We start from the raw sequence: 22,985 nt of genomic DNA on the forward strand, positions 1-22,985 counted from the left end.
GCAAGAGATGTTGTGAATACAGTATCAACAAGAGATCATAATTAATTGGACTGGAGATAAGTGAAAGTGAAGAGTTAAAGATGACTCCTAGTTTCTAAAGCCAGGTAACAAAGGATTGTAATACCTTTGACAGAAATAAGGATAAAGAGAGGGAAAGGTTTAGGGCAAAAGATGAGTTCTGTTTTGATCATGCTGAGTTTGAAATGCCTCTAAAACATCCATGAGGTTAGAACTTCAGTACCAGAATTCAGAAGAGGGGGGGGAGGGAGGGAGGGAGAGAGAGAGACACAGAGAGAGAGAGAGAGAGAGAGAGAGAGAGAGAGAGAGAGAGAGAGAGAGAGAGAGAGAGAGAGAGAGAGAGAGAGAGAGAGAGAGAGAGAGAGAGAGAGAGAGAGCGAGAGAGACAGAGAGACAGAGAGAGAGAGAGAGAGAGAGAGAGAGAGAGAGAGAGAGAGAGACAGAGAGATAGAGAGAGACAGAGAGACAGAGAGACAGAGAGAGAGAGAGACAGAGAGAGAGACAGAAAGACAGACAGACAGACAGACAGACAGACAGAAGAGGATCTAGGTCAGAGCTCTGGTCTATACTTGTACACTGGGGATGGGACCTGTATGATGATCTTGCAAAGCAGATTGAGACAAGCAGGAGAACCATGACACGGCAGTGCCACAAAAACCCAGGAAGAAGAGTATTATAAGGTGGGGATGGTAAAGTGACAAATAATTCAGAGAGATTAAGATGACTGAGAGGGAAGATGGCGGAGTAGAAGCACAACCTCCCCACGGCTCTGGCTTCCACCTTCCCCAATCCATGTAAAAGGGGGACTCTAAACAAACTTTGGAGCTGCAGAACCCACAAAATGACACAGAGAAGCTAACCTGCTAAGGACAGCCTGGCAGGCCGGCAGGAATCAGCACAGCGCTCTGGGAGCTGAGCCCAGAGGCTTTAGCCCCAGGGTGGGCCTGACTAGCCTGCCAGCCTGAGAGACTCCAGATCAGCAGCAGCTGTGAACCTTTCCAGATTTATCAACACACAGATGCGCAGAACAAAGTGAGAGGTCAGTGCAGTCTGGACTTTGGGACCCAGTAAGTGGGAGTGCGTGGCTTTTGCCCCCCGGGGTGAGAAGCCGCTGAGATTCCGGCACAGCCAGCCAACACCACGTGGCAGCTTCAGCTCCTGGCCTGCAGAGTGTAGGGGGACTAAGCACCAGTCTGAGGGGCAATTGCTCTTGCTTTAATCTTCTTGGATCTGTATTGCAGTCTAGGGTGGAGGTCCTGGGGCGTGTGTCCAGCTTGCCAGAGCGTGTGGAGACCTCAGAGAGGGCACCCATCTAATACCTCTGGCAGCTGAGAAAACCCCAGTGTTTGAGACGAAAGCTCCCTTGTCTGGTGGCAGAGTTCTACTGTGGCAAAAGGCCCAGGGGTCAAGTAATTGAGTGGCAATATGACCAGGCAAAGGAAACAAAGCAGACAGAAGATTCCAACATTACACTCCTATTTTGGGGACAAAAAGGAGCAAAGCATGGAACAGGAGGAAAACAGTGAAGTCAGAACTCCTGCACCAAAAGCTTCAAAGGAAAATACAAGCTGGTTACAGGCCATAGAGGACCTTAAGAAGCAGATAAGAGAAGTGGAGGAAAAATTGGGAAGAGAAATGAGAACAATGCAAGAAAATTATGAAATGAGAGTCAACAGCCTGACTGAGGAAAATCACACCTTAAAAAACAGACAGACTCAAATGGCAAAAGAGGCTTAAAAAGGCAATGAGGAGAATGCCTTAAAAAGCCGAATTTGCCAGATGGAAAAAGAATCTCAAAAGTTCACTGAGGAGAATCATTGCTTCAGAATTAGATCGGAGCAAATGGAAGCTAATGACTTTATGAGAAATCAAGATGCTGTTAAACAGATCCAAACAAATGAAAGTATAGAAGGCAATGTGAAATATCTCATGGGAAAAACCGCTGATCTGGAAAATAGATCCAGGAGAGATAATTTAAAAATTATTGGACTACCTGAAAGCCATGATCAAAGTAAGAACCTAGAAATCATCATCCAGGAAGTTCTCAAAGAAAACTGCCCTGATGTTTTAGAACCAGAGGGCAAAATAGAGGTTGAAAGAATCCACTGATCACCTCCTAAAAAAGATCCCAAAAAGAAAACTCCTAGGAATATTATAGCCAGGTTCCGGAATTCCCAGATTAAGGAGAGAATATTACAAGCAGCCAGGAAGAAACAATTTGAATATTGTGGAAACACAATCAGGATAACCCAGGATCTGGCAGCTTCTACACTGAGGGATTGAAGGGCTTGGAATATGATATTCCGGAGGTCAAAGAAGCTGGGATTAAAACCAAGAATCACCTACCCAGCAAAACTGAGTATCATGTTTCAGGGGAAAATATGGTCATTCAATGGAATAGAGGACTTTCAAGCATTCTTGTTGAAAAAAACAGAGTTGAATAGAAAATTTGACATTCAAATACAAGAAGCAAGAGAAGCATGAGAAGGTAAACAGGGAAAAGAAATCATAAGGAACTTATCAAAGTTGAACGATTAACATGCCTACATAGAAAAACAATAATTGTAACTTATGAAACCTTTCTCAGTAGTTAAAGGGAATAGAAATATATATATATATATATATGTGTGTGTGTGTGTGTGTGTCTATATATGAGGGTTTATGGGCATATGTTTACAGGTATACATAGAGGGCACAGGACCAATTTAACAGGAAGGGATGATACTTCAAAGGTGAAATTAAGAGGTGAGAGGGGAATATAATAAGAGGGGATGGGGAGAGACAGAATGGGGTAAACTATCTCATACAGAAGAGGCAAGGGAAAATGGTCACAATGGAGGAGAAGAATAGGAAGGCAAAAGGGAATGGGTCAACCTTATTCCCATTGAATCTGGCTCAGGGAGAGAATGAAATACACACTAAATAGGGTATCTCACTCTAGAGGAGAGTAGGGGGGAAGGGGACTGAGAGGGGGAATGATGGAAGGGAGGGCAGGCTGGGGGGAAGGGAAGTTGGAAGTACCCACTTTTGAAAAGGGACGGGATCAAAGTAGAGAATAGAACAAGTGGGAGGTGGGATATGAGGGTGGGAAATATAGTCAGTCTTTTACAATATATCTACTATGTTATTGCTTTGCATTAGCCATACATGTACAACCTATACTGAACTGCTTATCTTCCCAGTCAGGGTGGGTGACAAGGGAGGAAGGGAATGAATCTGGAATTCAAAGTTTTAAAACCAAATGTTTAAATATATATATATATATACATATATATATATATACTATTATTAATACCATTTTACATGTTATTGGGAAATAAGATATACAGGCACTGAGGCATAGTCACTGGAAAAGTCGAAAGGGGTATGGGAGAAAATATGGGAGAGAGCAGATTGGAGGAGGGGATATCCTGTGGGACTGCTATTTTGGGGCAGTGGGTAGGGGAAAAACGGGGAGAGATTTTGTAACTCAAAATCTTGCAGAAATGAATGATGTAAATCAGAAGTTAATAAAGCATTTGAAAAAAAAAAAGATGACTGAGAGGCAATTAGGAAAAACCATTTCAATCAAGTTCTGGGGACAAAGCCAGAATGCAAGGGGCCTGAGAAGTGAATTGGAGGTTGAGAGAGATATAAGATGACAGAGGATGCTGTCAAGGCTCAAGTGAAGGGTTTTTTTTAAGGATAATGGAAGTCTGGGCATACTTGTAGTTGAGAGCAGGGAAGAAGCCAGTAAATATGGAAAGACTAAAAATTAGGGTGAGAGAGGATGGCCAAAAAAGCAAGTACCTGGAGGAGATAGGAAGGGAAGGAATGGGAAAGGCACAAGTTGTTGTTGTTCAGTCGTTTTCAGTTGTGTCCGACTATTTGCGATCCCATTTGGGGTTTCCCTGGCAAAGGTACTGGAGTGATTTGCCATTTCCTTCTCCATTTGCAGTTCATTTTACAGATGAGAAGCTGAGGTAAACAGGGTTAAGTGACTTGCCCAGGGTCACAAAGCTAATAAATGTCTGAGGGGCCAGATTTAAACTGAGGAAGATCTTCCTGACTCAAATCCTGGCACTCTTTTTGTGTGTGGTGGAAAAAAATAGATTAGGTTTTAGAAAAAGATGAGTAGTGTTAGGATAAGTGAAGAAGAGACTCAAGGGCAGAAGACTGTAAAGCTGAAATGGTTAACAATAGGGTCAAAATTTTAAAAAGAAGAAAGTGATCTAGATGTTGGAGTAAGGATAGAAAATACATTTAACATGAGATGAAGCACAGGGAAAGACAGCGATATATAGTGTTATGGTCATATAACCATAGGTCATAGGGTTTTTTGTTTTGTTTTTTAATCAAGAAATTTACTGACTGGTTTCAGAGACTGAATTTGCTTCCTGAGGACTGGTCCACTGAGGGTTAGGACTGCAGATTCTTATTGGAGTAGCTATTTACTTTGTGGTCAAGAAAAACAATTAGTGAAAATAGATGTGCCCTACCCCGAGGCTCTGCCTCCTTGTACTTTCAGACTGGAGTGTAAGTATGGGGGAGGTGGGATAAGGATAAGGAGGGAGGATAAGGCCTCCCATGATGACAACACCTTCAACCCTACCACTGGTTTATAGTGATAAGATCAATGATCTAGAACCTGAAGGGCTCTCAAAAACCAACAACTCACCTCTCATTTTACAGGTGAGGAAACAGGTCTGGGAACTTACATGACTTGTCTGGGGCTACACAAGTAATAAGTGTCAAGTATAGTATTTGAACTCAGATCCTCGGACATCAAACCCCGCACTCTGTCCACTTTATCAGCTGCCAGATAGAAGAATTTGAGTTATAGATTATGGAGGAGAGATATCTATAGTTGAAATACCTCCTTAATTGACTCACTATTCCACCATTCCACCTCCCACAACAGCTCTCCCAAACCTCTTCATACCTTCTCAAGCCTCCCATGACTCTTCCTCCCCTCACTCTGTTGAGAGACATGTCTCATACTTCACTGGAAAAACTGAGTCCATTTGACATGACGTCCCTTTCCTCTTCATCTCCTATCACTCACAAGTCTTCTGCCACTATCTCCTCCTTTACCGATCTCACATGAAGAGGTAACCCTTCTTGTCAAGGCAAACCCCTTTACATGTACAAGTAATCCTATTCTATTCCATCTTCCCCAGCGGATTGTTTCCTCCATCATTTCTCACTAATCTTTGACCTCTGTCAACTGGATAACCGCCTCTAAACATACCCATGTCTCCCCCATCCTCAAAAAACCCTGACTTGATCCCTCCAACCCTGTTATCATCCTGTATCTCTCCTCTCTTCTGTAGCTAGGCTCCTACATATATATAATCAGTGCTTCCACTTCCTTTCTTTTCTCAACTCTGCATTCTGGCTTCCAACCTCACCATTCAACTAAAAACAGTCTTTTCCAAGTTGCCAAGTGATCTCTTAATTGCAAAATCTAATGGCCCTTTCTCAATTCTTATCTTTCTTGACCTTTTCACACAGCCTTTGACACTGTGGATCTTACTCTTGATCCTCTATCTTCTCTGTTCTCATGACATTGTTCTCTCCTGGTTCTCCTCCTACTTGTATGCCCTCTCCTCAATCTCCTCTATGGATCTTCAACAAGGTAATGTCCCCTAATGTCCTAGGTCCCCCTCTCTTTTCCCTCTATACTAATTTGCTTGTTGATCGCATCTGATGCTATGTTGCCATCTCTAACTGTACACAAATCTCAGACCTACTTCTCTAGCCCTGACCTCTATCTTGACCTCTAGTCTTGCATTTTCATCTCCAGCTGTCTGACATCTTGATCTGAATTGTCTAAAGGTAACTTAAGCTCAGTATTTCCAAATCTGAACTCAATATCTTTCACATCAAGCTCTCCCTTCTTCACAATTTTCCTGTTATTGTCAAGGACACCACCATCCTCCCAGTAACCCAGGCTTACAATCTGGGGAACATGAGTGAAGGTACATCTAATATTGAAGAGAGTGGCAAAGTATCTTTTGTGGAGAGTCATAACAGCACAGAAGATATAAGGACTATGAGAGAAAAAGGTAGAGTATGAAGGATAATCAAAGGAGTCGTGGATTAAATAATAAGTTTCTTGAACTTGATAACACAACAGATCATTGTTAATTCATGTTCAAACTGAAGAAGTTCTTCAACCAATTGGTGAGAAATCCTAGTGATTGGCTTAACTAGGATCAGCTATGACCCTTGTGGTCTAAAAAAGCAATCTGGCTCCATTTTACAGGTCTCAATCCTTTTAAACTCCCTCTTCACCTTTTTCCTTGGACCTCTTCCAGAACACAGCAAGGAGAAAAGACTTCTTGTTACCCACCTCACTCCCAGTAGTGATCAATTGTGAGGCAGAAGGACATGGTCATAGGAGAAATGGGCATATACATATACTGTATGAAAGAGGAATTAAAATAATTTATTCCTGAATTTATTCCTAGAATCTAGCCTCTTATCAGAAAAACGAGATTTCTGGTACAGCACCAATTTTGATAGCTGTTTTGTGGATACTCCAAGTTCAAGAATTCTCAAATTTAAGAGTTCTAGGTACAAAATCTTCTAGAAGGAGATGTCTTGATGTATACAGCTTCTTATAGGAGGAAAAACTGTGTACATCATTCTTGCAGAACATGCTATTTGGAAGGCAAAGACAGATAAGGGAGATGCTTTAATTAAAAGGGCTGGCAGTCCCATTCTGAGGATTTCAGCAGAGCCAGAAGCTGGAGGCAGCTGAGACAACAGCCAAGCAGGGTCTGGAAGCATACAATGGAGTGACATCAGGCAGTGTTCAGCAGAGGAGCTTCTGGCAGAGGCTCGAGACCAAGGTCACTGGGAGCAGTGTGAATACATTAGCAGTCTTATAGTACTGGAGGAATGAGTTGCTTCTTCTCACATGCCTAGATCATACATGTTCCTCACATGCTCCTTTCCACATATACCAGTCACATGTACCTTATGTCTGTGCCTCCCTACTTGTAGCTTTTCATGTGTCCACTCTCCCTGCTGGTGCTGAGTGAGTGTATCTCAGTTTTATGGGAGAGATATTTTGTTGCTACCATGCCATTTTAATAAATGTCTTTGTTTTGAATTGTGTCATCTGGTTACTTGCTGAAAGATAAATATGTCAGCAGGAGCTGATAAACTATAGTTTCAGGGGTGTAGATCCGGAATATCTTGATCCTAGGGTAGCCATCCTTCAGGGAACCTGCCTTGCAAATTAGAATATGATTCTAGGCCCTAAAAATAGAAAAAGGTGTTCCATAGTATAGAAAGTGAAAGGAAAGTAGAGTGGGTTGGGGACACAAAAGGTATAGGGCTAGTTTAGATGAATATATAACGGAATGAAGAGAGGTGAGAAGGGAAAGTAACTCCCATAGGGTAGACTTATTTTGTATTCCCAGGATTTTAAGTGGTGCCATAGAAGAGTAGATTGCCAATGCTTTTTTCTGCAGCAATACTTCTGATTTGCTCATCGAAAAAAACAAAAAAAAAAACCCTCACATTACATAATGTTAGAATACAAGTTCCTTGCAAATGGATTGCTTCATTTATTGTGTTTGTATCCCCAGTGCCGAGGCATGCAGTAGGAGCTCTATACTTGGTTTTTTTTATTTGCTTTTTGGAGGTCAATTGGGGTTAAGTGACTTGCCCAAGGTCACACGGCTAGTTTTTGTGTTAACTGTCTGAGGCCGGATTTGAACTCAGGTCCTCCTGACTCCAAGGCCGCTGCTCTATTCACTGTGCCACCTAATTGCCCCTAAGCTCTATACTTGTTGACAAATTATCATTACCGAAGCAGAAGCTGGAAGGCGGGGAAGGGTATGATAGAGTAGATAACAAATCTCTCATTGTAGAAAGGGGGTCAACAGCAGAGATTTAGTCTATGATTCTCTAATCATCATGATAATCTTTGCCACAGGGTCAGCCTACTTAGCTTGGGCCTCAGCTCAGAAGATCTGTGATTAGCAATAAACAGCAGGCATCCTTGAGACAGTGCCCAGAATCCTTGACTCATCATCTACAGGGAGATATTAACATTGGAGCTGGCCCTGAGACTATCAAATTAACTTGGTCACTGGCCATATAGTTCTGACATTTTTACAGTGATGTTTTCCTCCATAGTTGCTGTGGTCTGACCCAGTTATCTGTGGTCATTTAAAAGAGAGAAAGAGAACAGTGTACATTATGGTGGGAACATGCCAGACACTGCAGATAACATATATTGAGTTTGTAAAATGGTACATGTGGGTAGATCTGTTTGTTACATTGAGGACCTACCACTCCTACCCTGAGCCTGGTAGCAACTCCAGGTAATGCTAGGGATACCCAAGAGACATATCAGAAACAAGTTAGAGAAGGAATAACAATATGCTGAGCAGGAAACTGATAGGGGTCATAGGGCTTCCAGAAATGACTTTTGACCTTGGAAGTTCTGGTAACCATTGCATTGAAGTTCTAGATGAAGACTTTTGGCCTAGCTGACTGGCCAAGACCATATGGCAGTGAGATATATTGTTTTTCCCTTGGAAGCCTTGAAAGTAGGGTTGGAAGTATTTCTTTAGATATAGCATTTGGGCATATCTGATAAAGGTTCCAAAGACTGAGTGGAGTGAAATGGAGATTTTGCACCATAGTAGGATGAGTTAAATTCATCTGTCTAGGAGTTTTAAAGCTGTCTTTAAAAACTTACTTAGTAAATGTACCCTAATCTATAATGTGGAAAAATAATTCTTTTGGGGGAAGTAATCTATTCATGGGAAGTTAGGAAGGAGATACGAATCTCTTTGAATGTAAAATGAGTCATTTTGATAAATTATGTCACTTGGGATAATTTCCGTATTTCTTATCCTAGTCTAAGTGAGATAGAACTGAAAGTTGGGAATGGGGATGGGGATGTCAAGTCCCATTTGGGCATATATGTGCTCTAGTGAGTAAACTGGGGCTACTCAAGTCTCAGTTGCCCACCTGGTGGTTTACCCAGCTCTGGTACTTCCAGCTCTGCCTTCTAGTGACATTATTTAGACACTGGTTCTGTGTCAAAGTGAAATATAGTGCATCATGAGTTTCACATGTAATGGATACTTAGTTTATAACCACCTGTGTTCACCATTATTATAAACTTTTGCTGTATTAACTTTGCTTATACAGGCTTGTATTATATTTTAATATATCTTTCATTACATTAACCCTATCATGTATTGCCTTATTTCAGGACTCCATGAGATTTGTTTGCTTGATCTGTGGTATGCAATGTGGTCACATGTGCTTTGGATTTATGTGCTATTTATTTTGTTTCCACATATACTCATGCTTGTGGAAGGCAATTCATTGAAATATGTACTAGATACCTACCTACATGGGTATTGATATTTTGAATAACTACCAGTGATTGTTATATTCTCATTTATGTATGTCGTTTTTCAGTTGTGTCCAACTCTTTGTGACCTCATGGGTCAGAGCATCCCAATCCTTTCCATGGGATTTTCTTGGCAAAGACATTGGAGTGGTTTGCTGTATCCTTCACCATGGATTAAGGCAAACAAGTTAAGTCACAGAGGTCACAGGGTCACAGAGCTAGAACTCAGGTCTTCCTGACTCCAGTCCCAGTCTCTATCCATTGAGCCACCTAGTTTCCTCCTTCATTTATGTATAGATACACTTAAAATGCATGTTTAAAGATGTCCTGTTATATAATTTGTATCCTATATAATTTGTAACAAATGAGTATTTTTTACTGGGGAAGGATAAGGGTTCTGTTCAAAATAGCTATGACCCCAGGTTTCTCTGAATGGTGTTTCCTAATGACTCATAGGAGTAAAATACTTCATTTGCCCCTCTGACCAAAAGGCTTAGTATCCAAAGGCAGGGGAAATAGGGCTGGATCAGTTAGTTGGAGGACTAATGAAAGAGAGAGAAAAAAAGAGAGAAGATGGAGGACTGAGGAACTAACATGACTGGTCATGAGCATGCAAACTCAGATCCCATCCCTGAGGCTGGGGTGGGGTATGCAATAATCACTCTCCAGTACAGTAAGGTACCTGAGCAAGTAGGTACAGCTTTGTTCTTATTCTGCTGAATCAGAGCAATCAGCATGGTGTGATAAGTTAGCACATGGAGCTGCCCAAAGCAGCAGCCAGGTCTCTAAACCACTTCCATGAACAACAGAGAGAGAATTTATGAGAAACAATAGAATCATTGGCCTTCCACTCCCATGGGTATGGAAGTAGGGCAGGGAGTAGGAAGATATGAGAAATTAGGTGGTAGTAGAGAACCTTGACCTTGAGCAACTGCTGCATTTTTGATATTGTTTTGCTTTGTAATCTAATTAAAAGTGATTTTCAGTAGCTTAAAGAATTTTCAGTGGCTGAAGTTTGAGCCAAGAGAAACAACCCACTAAGAAGACTTAAGGAGTAAGTGGAAAGTAGTGCTGGGGAGACTGCCCATGCACAACCACAACCATCAATGCCAGTTAAAACAAACAGTTGGGTAATTTTGCACAGACAATGTTGAGAGGAAATTGCTTCCAAATTTTTTAATCATAAGATAAAGATGCAGACTTGTTAAAAATTGAAAAATCACCAAATCTGAACCTCAGGACTGATATTGAACGAACAAATCCCACTCAGAACAAGTAAATAAGGAAGAAAGGAAGTCCTTTGTATTATTAGAATCAGTATTTGACATGTACAAATCACGAAAGATCTTAAATTCAAAGATAATGGACTGGGCGAAAGACAACAGCAGTTAAATTCTTGTTACCTATATTCTCCTTCATAAGGTAGCTAAGTGGACCTGAGTTCCAATCTGACCTCATATACTTACTAGCTGGATGAGTCTAAGCATGACTCTAGACTTAACCTCTGTCTGCCTCAGTTTCCTCAACTCTGAAATAGGGATAATAACAGCACCTGCTTCCCAGGGTTGTGAGGATCAAATGAGGTAATATTTGTAAAAGCACTTAGCATAGTGCCTGGCACATAAGTGGTCCATAATAAATGCTTATTTCCTTCTCTTGCATCATGACTTGAAATCACATAAGAAAGAATTATGTTAATCAGTCTGGGACTAGACCACACCAAATTTCTGACTTGGTAAATTCCACATCCCAAGATACCACCCAAACCGGCGGGCTAAATATTTATTAAAGATCTTCTATGCCAAAGCTATTGTGCTAGACGATGGGGATACACAAAATGGAAAAAAGTCCTTCTCATTAAAGAGTTTACATTTTGGGGTGAGGACACGTACACACAGCTATAAAGCACATGCTCATTTGAGGGAAACAGAATAAGCATAAATAATAAAGACTTTCCTAAAGATGCAGCACAAAAGATGAGCCTTGAAGGGAATAAGGGGATGCTACAATGCAGAGGTAAGGAAGAAGTCCCTTCCCAGTATGGCAGGACAGCCTGCACAAGGACAGGGAACAGCAAGGAGGATAGTTTAGCTAATCCTGGGAAAATAAACTGGAGCCTAATTATAAAGGACTTTCAATGTCAAGTTGAGGAGTCTGGGTCGTTTTTATTTCTAGAGGCTATAGGGAGCCATTTGAGTTTCTTGAGCATGGGAGTGGCATAGTCAGATATATACTGTGGAAGTATTATTATGGCAGCTGTGCAGAAGACAGATTGCAGAGGGGAGAGAAGACACAAGCAAGTAAGAGGTTGCTGAAAGAGTAAGGGTGAGAGGCCGGGAGGACCTATGGTAGCAGCTGCATGAGTGAACAAAATGGGACGGAAACAAGAGATGTTGGGGAGGGAGAAGCATAAGATTTGGAAACTGAACAGGTGTGAAGCAGAGAGTTAAGGGAGAGGGAAGAGTTGAGGATGATTGAGTTTGTGAATATTGATGGCTGGAAAGATGGTGGCATTCTCAATAGAAATGAGAGACATAGGGGAAGATAGTGAATTCCATTTTGTACATGTTGAGTTTAAGATTCTTATGAGACATTCAGGTGGAGATGTCCAACAGGTATCTGGTGAAAGAGGGTTAGGAAACTGAGCTGGCTATATACATCTGGGAGTCGCATGAAGATTATAACTGAAATATAAGAAATTAATTGAATTATAATTCAATTATAATTGAATGGGAGATAAGATTGCCAAAAGAGAGGATACATTGAGAGAAGAGAAGGGACCAGGGCAGAACTACTGGATGTATGGAGGTACATGGAGTACTCATGGTTAGGATTAGAACTGAGGATGACCCAGCCAAAGAGAATGATAAAGTAGCTGTATTATTTTCTGATTCTCGGTTTTCTATTTAACTTCCTAACAGTGAAGGTGTTCATAACTGGTTAGTCCCAGAAATTTAGATGAATTTCTTTTGATTCACTTGTAGACTGTGTTTGTTTTTTTTTTTTTTATAAGCAATCCCAATTGCTTATAAATTAAATTAAATAACTTGCCTAAGGTTACACAGCCAGTTTTTTGGGGGGGTGTGTTAAGTCTCTGAGGTTGGAACTGATCTCGGGTCCTCCCGACTCTGGGGCCGGCACTCTTAGTTACTGCACCACCTAGCCACCCCTTGTTCTTTTCAAAGAACACATGTAAGAGATTAAAAGGGTTCCATGTCTAGAAATACATTTGGGCCAACTTCATGAAATATAGCAGATCATCAAGATAAATTTCTGAGATGGAAAAGTTTAGAAAAGAAAAAATAGTAGATTAATTGATGTTTTTGAAAAAGCTTCTATGTTTGAGGAAAAATGGCAACTTATTTTGAAATTATTTTAAATGTTACTCTTTTGTATAAAAATAATCTTCTTCTTAGAGGGATTAAAGAAATAATCAGTAGCCCCCAAATGAGAAACTCCTAAATTTCTTGAAATAACAAGTCATTATGATAGTGATTTAAAAAAAATCACATGATGGGCTATCAAAAAAGAACCATAAAGTTCTTCTCACCCAAAATACAAAGTATATTTCTCCATTTATTGGGGGAAATTATTTGTGGCAAGAAGAAAACCAGTATTCTCAAACATTCGGCTTAACTGACATTTTACACCACAAACAAATGAGTCATACTATTACATGTACCCATCTTGATTGCTGGACTCAGTCTGAGAAAGGTTTTATTGGTTTCACTGAAGTAAATCAGAAAACAGGTACAACAAACAAAATAACAAGTCCACTAAATCTCAAAAGTACTCATATATGACAATGCAACAACTAAGTTTGGCATTTAAAATAGTGTTTAGGCAGTTATTTTAATTTCGTACACATTATTAAGTTATTCATTGAGTTTCTATTGGTTTAGTGATGATATTCTTTGATAGACTAAAGAAAAAGATCTATAATTTTTTGAATGGCTCATTTAGTAAGCAGACTATGTTGATTTTTATCTTGAAAACAACCTTGAAAGGGCACAGCAATTGATACACAATGATTCTTGAGAGCTAACATCTTAAATGTTTTGTAAAGACAAACTAAAGAAGTCTATAGAGTCCTGGATTGTGTAATAACAAATGTTCCATATAGAATATGGAAATCACTGTTAGTATGATATAGCATGCTAATTAATTATTTTTTTTATTATTTAAATGGCTGATATTCTTAGCCATATTGACAAAATAACCAAAGCCTTGAAAAATAAAAATGTATCTGTGTTTCAAGGGAGCATAATGATGCACGAGTCAAAAAAAAAGATATATGAGAAAATCAATTAAACTGCACATTAAAACACTTAGATTATGGTTTAAAGTATGGACATCTGTTCAGAGTTCTATGTTATAGATAGAAAGTCAAACTAGTACATTTCTATGAGTCACAGAATAAAGCATGCAGTCTTTCAACCCAATAATTATATAAGGCTAAAATTAAAAAGATGCTGGATACAATTTTTTATATAATTTGATTAAATGTATAACAAAATGAAATTATCACTGATAGTAAATTTCTTTCTGGAAGCAAATTTTTCTCAATGAATCCAACAGATTTATGAGTCAAGATAATACAAGTGGCAAAAAAAATATCAATAATTTAAATTCTACAGATATTTCATTAGAAATGGAAAGCTTTAAACATCAGGTACTAGTAATTCTCCATTTCTGGAGTTAGCAACATCAGACCTACTGAAATAATACATGGATATGGACTCACTGAATCTTACACAATCCTAGAAACAGCAATGAGGATACTTTTAACCTTACCTGCAACTGTAGCATCGTGAGAGATCTTTCAGTAAACTGAAATTAATAAAAACATACTTAAGATCTTCTCTTGCTCAAGAAAATTAATCTAATATGGCCACACTCAAAAAAAATTACAAACAAAATCAATTTAAACTAATAGTTTTGCTATAGTAAAGCTTGAAGAAGTTAAATTGTAAGAAAAGAAAGAAGTATGTTTTTTCTTTCATTATTAGAATTTTGTGTGTTCTTTGTAATACAATTTTCTTTTTAACCCAAGAAATATAAATTATAAATGAGTTAATGGAGTCATTCTGGTTAAGTACAATTCAAAGGTATGGAAATGGGGAAGGAAATTATAGAATGTTCTCTTTTGTTACTTTTATTACTTTTTTTCTAATTTGTTAGTTTCTGTTTAGCAGTTCCAATTTGTAATTTGACTTGTACCAGTACTAGTGGATTTTTTTGTTCTTGTTCAAGTTGTCTTTTTGTTCATTTTATTCACTCAACTTAACAAGTGCACATATAAGCACAAATTAAATGAGTAACTGATAATTGTGTATTTTGTGTCAGTTGCTTTTTGTATTATTTTTACATCACAAATAACAAAGTTGATTTGAGAGCCCTCTATTGTATGTGCTGCTTGCCCTGGGCACTAAAATTCTTGCTAAGGTTCTGGCTAAATGTGGAAGGATGAATCTAATTATCTTACCACCCCAGCATAGAAGGGATTAGAGGATTTTAAAAAAGGACTACTTCAGCAAAAAAGGTAATGGAGGCTTTACGTGCAACTGTTTTTACTTGCTGCTATAACACTCTTAAATATATTTTTCTTTGTTACTGTTGCTTCTTTAAATTTATCTGTTTTATACTGGATTTGGAATCAAGAGAGTTCTGGGTTTGAATCCCACCTTTGATACTCATTAACTGTGTGACAATGGGTTATCTTTTAATATTTTTATGCCTCACTTTCCTCATTTGAAAGTAAAAATAGTAAAGCCTCTAAGTATCTAATTTATAGGTTATTGGGAAGAACTAATTTACATATAGTGCTTTGTAAACCTTGAAGTGCTAGGTTGTCAGTTATATAATTACAACATTTTTGAGCTAAAATTTATTATAGATCCTTAGCTCTTGAGTAGCTTAAAGGAACAAGTTGTTATTCTGAGGAGAAAATGGGTCTAGCAGTAAAAGCTAGAACAGAATTTGAGATGTATTCAAGTTTGAGCTCTAATAAAACTGGAACATCTTTTTCTAATTTGCCTGTTTATCCTTTCTGTATGGCAGGGTGAAGAAATAGATAAAGGGCAAGGAGATGATGTGTGGAAAATGTTTTGTGCTTCCATAAATGATAATGGCTAATATTTACAAAGTATTGAAAGGTTTGCAAAGCTCTAAACATAAATTATCGCATGCAATCCTCACAACAATCCTGTGAGGTAGATGTTAACCCTATTTTTATGAAGCTCAGAGAAGTTAAAGTGATTTGTCCACGATAGGTCAACAAGTATTTATTAAGCACCTATTACATGCCAGGCACCATGCTAAGCACTGGCTAGTAAGTGCCAGAGGCAGTATTTGAACACAGGACTTTCTGACTCCAAATCCAGCACTCTTCCCCCTACATCATGCTGCTTCCAGAACCAATCCTGCAATATTGCTCTGACTTTCCAGGGAAACGTAGTTTAAAAAGGACAGGTCTCTCTGCCCACCTTACCAGGCCCTGAAGACTGCTGCGTCTGTGCTGTCCACCAAGACATAACTGGGTTTCTGTATAAAAAGGGGGAAAAAATACAAAATGACCTTTGAGGTGCCCCTTCTCTACCTTCTGTGGCTTATCCCTCACTATCCCACCCAGTATCTCAGAGACAAGACCAGAAACTCTGAAGAATGTCATAATTCCTTTTCACATTTTTAGAAAATACATTAAATATACCTACTGCTCACAGTATTCTCCTAATTTTTCCTTTTGCCCCATTCCCTTAATCCAGGGTTGGCCAACCTTCACAAAATAGATTAAATAAATTCCTATTACGCTGAGCCATTTTCAGTTTCTAGGAATAAGAGGTCCTTTCTCTTTGTTATCTAACCCTTTTATTATCCCTCTCCCAATTCCACCCTCTGAAAAACTGCAAAATGAAGAATAATCCAGAGCCCACTTAACAAATAGCCAATAATCCTCTGACATAGTCCAACTCTACCTCAGTCCTTCTGTCTTCCCCTTTCTGTTCACAATTCTCATTAACCACTGCTTCCCTTTCCAATCTGGAATCTCTCTGTAATTTTAAAAATAGACTCCTCCAGCTACAAATATTAACAAGTCTCAAAGCAATTGTTCTCAGGTCTGATAGGGTCTGGGGAATGAAATCCAGCACCTTCCAACACATAGGATCCCATCCTTGTTTGTAGTCCTGCAACAATAAAATAGCTTATTACATACAATGCTTTACAGTTATATTTTACATCGTCTCATTTGATTTGTACAACACTGTGAGATAGAAAATATATTCTTTCCATTCCTCAGAACAGGAAATTTAAGCTAGTGATCGGCCCATGGCCACAGAACTAGTCAATGGCAGAACCAAAACTTGAAGCCAGGCTTACTAACCCTACTGCTTCCTTTACAAAGACAAGGGTTACTATACCAACTTTCTTCTGAGAAACTACTGAAATAATCAGATTCATTCAGAGTCTTTAAAATTGATCCTACTTACACTTGATTGAATTTATCCTATTAACTGCCTAAATCATGATTCTTTGTGTCCGAATTTAGTTCAGAAATTCAGCTGACCTGTAATTAGTTAAGTTTAGAAATCCAGTTCTCTTATCAATCACTGATCTATTATTATGTCAAAGAAATCTGTCATCCTTGAAGAATGTAGATGGACAGCTGGGAGTCTGGTCTAGTACCTTTATACCACCAAGCTAGCCTTCAAAGATGTCTGGTTAGTTACCCAAAGAAGTCTGGTCCACTATCCTAACCTTGCAGGTAGACTAGAACAATGAACATTTCTTAGTCACAGGAGGGAAGGAGTGGTTTGTTGCTAGCCCCCATTCCCAATTTTCCAACCAATCGTATTGTCTCCCAAGCCTTAGATCTGTAACCAATCATACTGATTTTGCCATACATGACATTGAGCTCTTTTAACCAATCCTAACTTGTTCCTCTGCCTACAACATCCTGTTCTTTGTTCTGCTTTTCCCTAAAAGCTACAAAAAGGGAAGCCATTCCCCACCTTGGGGTCATAAGTTTTTCCGTGAAACCTGAGAACCTATTTATTGGTAATTTCACACCTTATTAGTAAATTGATTGTGCTCAGAATTTATGCCTTTTTGCCTTATTTTGACCTTAACACTATGGAATAAAAAGGAAGTTCTTAAGATACTGAGGGAAACAATTTTAATAAAGAAGAAAAAAGAGGGTTTATTCTAGGAGACTGATGTAGATGCACAGGGATCTCACCAAAACAATTATATTCCGAAGATAGAAGGTCAGGCAACAAGAATATAAGAGAATGACACAATCCTTTAAAAACATATTCAGGAGTGCTGAAATTCAAAATGTGCTGGGACATTTTCAGTGCTAAGAACAACAAAGAGGGTTTTTTCATTTAAATTGGGGGGGTGGGGTGGGGAATAGGACCAGAGAAGGGATAGGACCTTTGAGGTATATGGGATCTTGACAACTGACAACACAGAGAAGGAAGAAATACTCAATTCTTATTTCACCTCTCTTTTCTTCCTCTGCCAGGGATAATGACCTTTGTGTTGGAAATGACACCCATGTCACTGAAAATGCTTAGCAAGGAGATAATAATCAAGGTAAGTATGAAGACAGTAAGAGAGCATCTAGTTTGCCCTTGATGAATTTACATCTTACCCTATATTCTCCAGCACTGAAAGAACTGGCAGATGTGATTGTGATTCACTATCAGTAATATTTGGAAGACATAGGAAACAAGAGAAATAACATAAAGAAGAGCAAATATCTAGATTGGGAAAATGTGATATAAAGAGAAAGCATGGTTTTGCCAAGAATACATCATTTCCCTTTTTGACAGACTTCCTAAACTAGTAGACAAAAAGAATGCTGTAGATACCTAGGTTTTATTGGGGGTTTTTTGCTTTTCATAGGGGCAATTGGGATTAAGCAACTTGCCCAAGGTCACACGGCTAGTGAGTCTTAATTGTCTGAGGCTAGATTTGAACTTAGGTCCTCCTGATTCCAGGGCCAGTGCTCTATTCACTGCGCCACCTAGCTGCCTCAGATACCTAGGTTTTTAACAAAGCTTTTGATAAAAGTGTCTCATACTATTCTTGTAGAGATGGAGAAATATAAACTAGTTGATAATATAATTAGATTAATTCAGAATTGGTTGATACAATTCAAAGAGCAATTGTTAATGATTCAAGGTCAACATGGTAGGAAGCTTCCAGTGGAGTAGTTAAAGGATCAGCCTTTGGCTCTGTGCTGTTTAAAAATTTTTTCAATGACATGGATAAAGGTATAAAGAGCATGCTCATACAAAACTGGTCAGGATGGCTAACATAATGAATGATGGTCAGCATCTAAAAAATCTTGAAAGGCTAGAGAAAGCAGAGTGCAGTAGAACCAGATTAAAATGCAATTTGGAAATGTTTAACAAAATAAAAACAAACAATACAACATAGATACTGTTCATTCGTGGTATTCTAATCAAAATGCAGCTTGCAGAACATTTCTATTTGAGTCTGACACCACTGGCCTGAAGCACTGAGCTGAATCTAAAAAGATGAAATTCAAGAGGAAAAAATGTGAAGTCTTATACTTGGGTACCAAAGAGTAACTTCATAAGTATAAGATGGGGAGGCATGATTGAAAACATTTTGAAAAAGATTTGAGAGTTTTAGTGAATTACAGACTCAATGAGTCAGTAGTGTTGCTTTGGCCAAAAATGCTAATGCTGCTCTCTTGAACTGTGATGATACAGTCATATCTTCCAGGAATAAAGGAGCAGAGTATATTGGGACTATTACTCTCCTCAGACTTCATCTGGAATGTTGTGATCGGGTCTAGATGCCATAGTCTAAAAAGGACTATGATGAAATGAAATAATCAGATGAAACCAGGATAGTAGAAGGCCTTGAGTCTGTTATATGATGGTCAGCTAAAGGGACTGGGAATATTTAGTCTGGAGAAGAAAGGCTCAAGGAGAAATTTTCACAGACAAAAATTTGTATGTGAGAGATTAGACTTATTCTTTTTGGATCTAGAAGGCAAACAATGGGTGGAACTTCCTAACAATCAGAGCTGTCCAAGTATACAAACTGCTTTGAGAGGTGGTAGGTTCCCATTACTTAAAGGTATTCAAGGGATGAATATTTCTGGATTATAATAATGCTGGATGAATACTTCTAAGGAACATTATACTAAGGATTCCTTTCAGGTAGATGTTGAACTAGATGGCTGCTGTGGTCCCTTCCAACTAAAATTCTGTGATTCTGCAGTTTCTACTTCACATAAAATCTTATAAAAACCCAGATATCTCTATTTGTGTTAACTACTCTGAGAACCACTAAATTAAATAACCAGTAAAATATTTGTTGAGTAGTAAACCAATAGTCACAAAACTTGTCCACTTGTTTGCATCCACAGAGCCAATCTCCATTATTGGCAAGCTAGGTGGTACAGTGGATATACCACTGGGGCTGGAATCAGGAAGATCAGAGTCTAAATCTGTCCTTAGATGCTAGCTGTATGACCTAGGGGCTACAGAACCCACAAAGTGACAGAGAGAAACAAACCTCCCACTGAAGACAGCCTGCCAGGCTGGCAGGAAGGGTCCATTAAAGTGCACAGGGAGCAGAGCCCAGCCCCACATAAGTCTGCGGTTTTAGCCTCAGGGCGGCCATGACTAGCAGAGGCTGGAGGGACTTCAGGAGAGTGGATCACCAGCAACTGTGGCGGTTTCCAGAATTATCAGCCCATAAATGCCAAAAACAAAGTGAGAGGGTGGAGGTCCTGGGGTGTGTGATCAGTGTGCCAGAGCTAGTGGAGGCTTCTGAGAGGGCACCCAACTAATAGCTTTGGAAGCTGTGAAAATCCCAGCAATTTGGGACAAAGCTCTCCTCTCTGGAAGCAGAGTTCTACTGTGGCAAAAAGCTCAAAAGTCAAGTAATTGAGTGGCAACATGAGTAAGAAAAGGAAGGAAAGCAAGCAAAGCAATTTGACTTTGGATTCCTTTTTGGGGGGCAAAAAGGATCAAAGCATGGAACAGGAAGAAGACAGAAAAGTTAGAACTCTTGCACCAAAAGCTTCCAAGAAAAATATGAATAGGTTACAGGCCATAGAGAAGCTTAAGAAGGATTTTGAAAACCAAATAAGAGAAGTGAATAGTAAACCAACAAATGAAATCTCAACTCAAAATTATTGGACCCTTAATTCTATCTAGTTGGCTCTATTCAAATACATTACCCATGAAGCCTTCCCCATTAGGGGTAATTTATCTACTTCCTCTGACTACTCATAGCAGTTTTATACCATTCTTAAGCACTTATTACACTGGCTTTTGTAGTGCAATTGTTTAAATATCTTATATCCCCTATTAGTTTGGAACACTGAGTAGGAACCCTATCTTGTTGAGCTTTTTAATCTCCTTAGCACATAGTAGGTAACTGTGAAATGTTTGCTGAAAAGAAAGAGTTCAAGCCCACAAGAATAGAATGGAACATACTCTGTCCACTTAGTCACGGTGAAGGATGGAGCCATTCTCTGACATGTCATTACCAAAACCATTTCCTGGTTCCTTCCTTACAAGTTAGGCTCAGGAATTTGGCTAGTAATCAAATTTTCTCTAGATTCAAGTTGAGAGGAAGGTCACTGAAAACAAAATGATATTTTTTATAGCTCCTTCACTCCTACATCCTCAACAACCAGTTTAGTACAAGATAGCAATTTCCACATATCAAGGTTAAAAAGTAGGGAAAAGGGGGGGAGGCTAGGTGGCACAGTAAGTAAAGCGCTGGCCCGGGAGTCAGAAGGACCAGAGTTCCTTTCCGGCCTCAGACACTTAACAGTCACATGAAAAATGAGCCGTGTAACCTTGGGCAAGTTACTTAACCCCAATTGCCTTCCAAAAAGCTAAAAAAAAAACAGTAGGGGAAAGGGGAAATCAAGTCCTCCTTTCTGTGTAGTGTCCCTGCTGTGGCTAGAGAGAGGTATTATGTTATAACACTTCTTTGACTACATTCTAAGTAAATATTCTCTTCTCTGGGAAAGTTGTAACTGTGCAATTATCAGCATTCCTACCCAAATACCAGCATAACTTAATCACATTTGCTCCAATGAAGACCAAAGCCATTTTATTCAGGCTGTTCTTTTCTGACATGTTTTCATATTCTTACACAATTATCTCCTCTGCCCACCCCTGAAGAGCACAAGTAACATACAGAAAGGCTGAGCATAGACTTTACATTTCTCAACAAATTGGAAAATTGTAACATGAGAGAGAAAAATGCTTATTAAGAACTGGAGCCAGTAAGATATCCAGGTTCTGCTTATGGATGGAAGCTTGTTTAGAAGAACTCAAGTCGTGGGTGAGAGGCACACAATTGTTGGGGTGCATCTGTACCAGTTAACTCAAAACCTTAAATTTTACTTGTCTGCATAGCTGGACCAACATCTTTTGTATTTGGAAAGAATCAGTTGTGCACTGAGAGTGTCAGAAGATGACATAAATATCCAAAAACTTTTGGATATGCTTTTTAAAGAATTCTTTCAGCTGCTAAAATTTCTAAACTGAAAAGTTATACCCCCATCCTCCTTGAGCTGAAGCTCTTTCCTTGAAATGGCCTTACAAAAAACCCCAAAAAGCCTAGTTTTTTTTAATAACAAAAAGTTTGACAGAAAAATCGCTAGTCTTTTTATACAAATGGCTTATCTCCAAAGTATCTGGTATCTCTTTAGGCAAATCCCATAATTACCATTACATGCTAATCAGCAAAGCGCACAGAAATGTCCATTTTTCTATTATTTGGGCAAAATCTAACAAAATATCCCAGGCTCCCCCGAGGGCCAATAACTGTAAGAAGGGGGTGGTGGTAGGGAGAAAGAACTAATTTTTTAGACTGTTTTCTCCAACTACCTTCAACTACTACTGCTTTTAGAAAGTAAGCTCCTTGGGGGCAGGGGCTTGTGTTTGTACTCCGGGCGCTCAGCACGGTGCCGGTACCGGGTCACATAGGGGAGTTTAACCAACTCTAGTTTCTGGCCTGTCTTCCCCGCCCTTATTCACAGGCAGAACCGCCTTTCTATAAAGGCATCTACTTTCCTTTGTTTCTCCTAGGATAGAGAAATGTCTAGGAGTCTAGAAGACTTGGGTTCAAGTCCGACCTCTGACACATTCAAGACAAGGCAACACACACACACTCGCGCACGTGTCTCCTCCGCCTTCAGCAGTCCTGCTCCCCCCCCACCTCGGCCCCGGCTGGGGGGGGAGCTCCATCTACCTGCGAGGGCCGGGAAGGGCCTCGCTGCCTCCCGGGCACGGGCTGTTCCAGACCCCTGCCGCGTCTCGCGCCTGCCCGCCAGGGGCCCAACCCCGGCCCGTCGCGCCTCGGCCCCAGCCCGCAGCGGCCCAGCCGCCAGGCCGCCCGAGAGCAGGAGGAAAGGAGGGAGAGGAGGGAAGGCCGATAGGGCGGGCGGCGGGTCAGTCAACGGCCAGTAACTGCCGCGAGCCCGCTTTGTCCCGGCCCCGCCTTTCGGGGGGGCGGAGGCTGGGAAGCGGAGCGACCAAGGGCGGGTCCATGAGTTCCCTCAACTGCCAGTAACGGCGGCGAGTGTAGGCCA

General features: G+C 39.8%; 1 protein-coding gene across 1 annotated transcript in view; it reads right to left on the reverse strand.

Moving 5' to 3' along the window:
• PHF7 (PHD finger protein 7) overlaps window positions 1-22,713 on the reverse strand; it is a 45,435-nt gene extending 22,722 nt beyond the window's left edge. The window contains 5 exon segments of the mRNA XM_069095560.1: window positions 14,180-14,202; window positions 14,204-14,215; window positions 15,876-15,928; window positions 16,360-16,569; window positions 22,646-22,713. Of these exon segments, the coding sequence (XP_068951661.1) occupies window positions 14,180-14,202; window positions 14,204-14,215; window positions 15,876-15,928; window positions 16,360-16,545 (274 nt within the window). The 5' untranslated portion in view covers window positions 16,546-16,569; window positions 22,646-22,713.
• Between the last annotated feature and the right edge of the window lie 272 nt (window positions 22,714-22,985).

The sequence above is a fragment of the Petaurus breviceps genome, unplaced genomic scaffold (genome assembly GCF_028583685.1).
Source record: "Petaurus breviceps papuanus isolate PSGF00001 unplaced genomic scaffold, PetGlider_PUasm1.0 227, whole genome shotgun sequence".
NCBI lineage: Eukaryota > Metazoa > Chordata > Mammalia > Diprotodontia > Petauridae > Petaurus > Petaurus breviceps.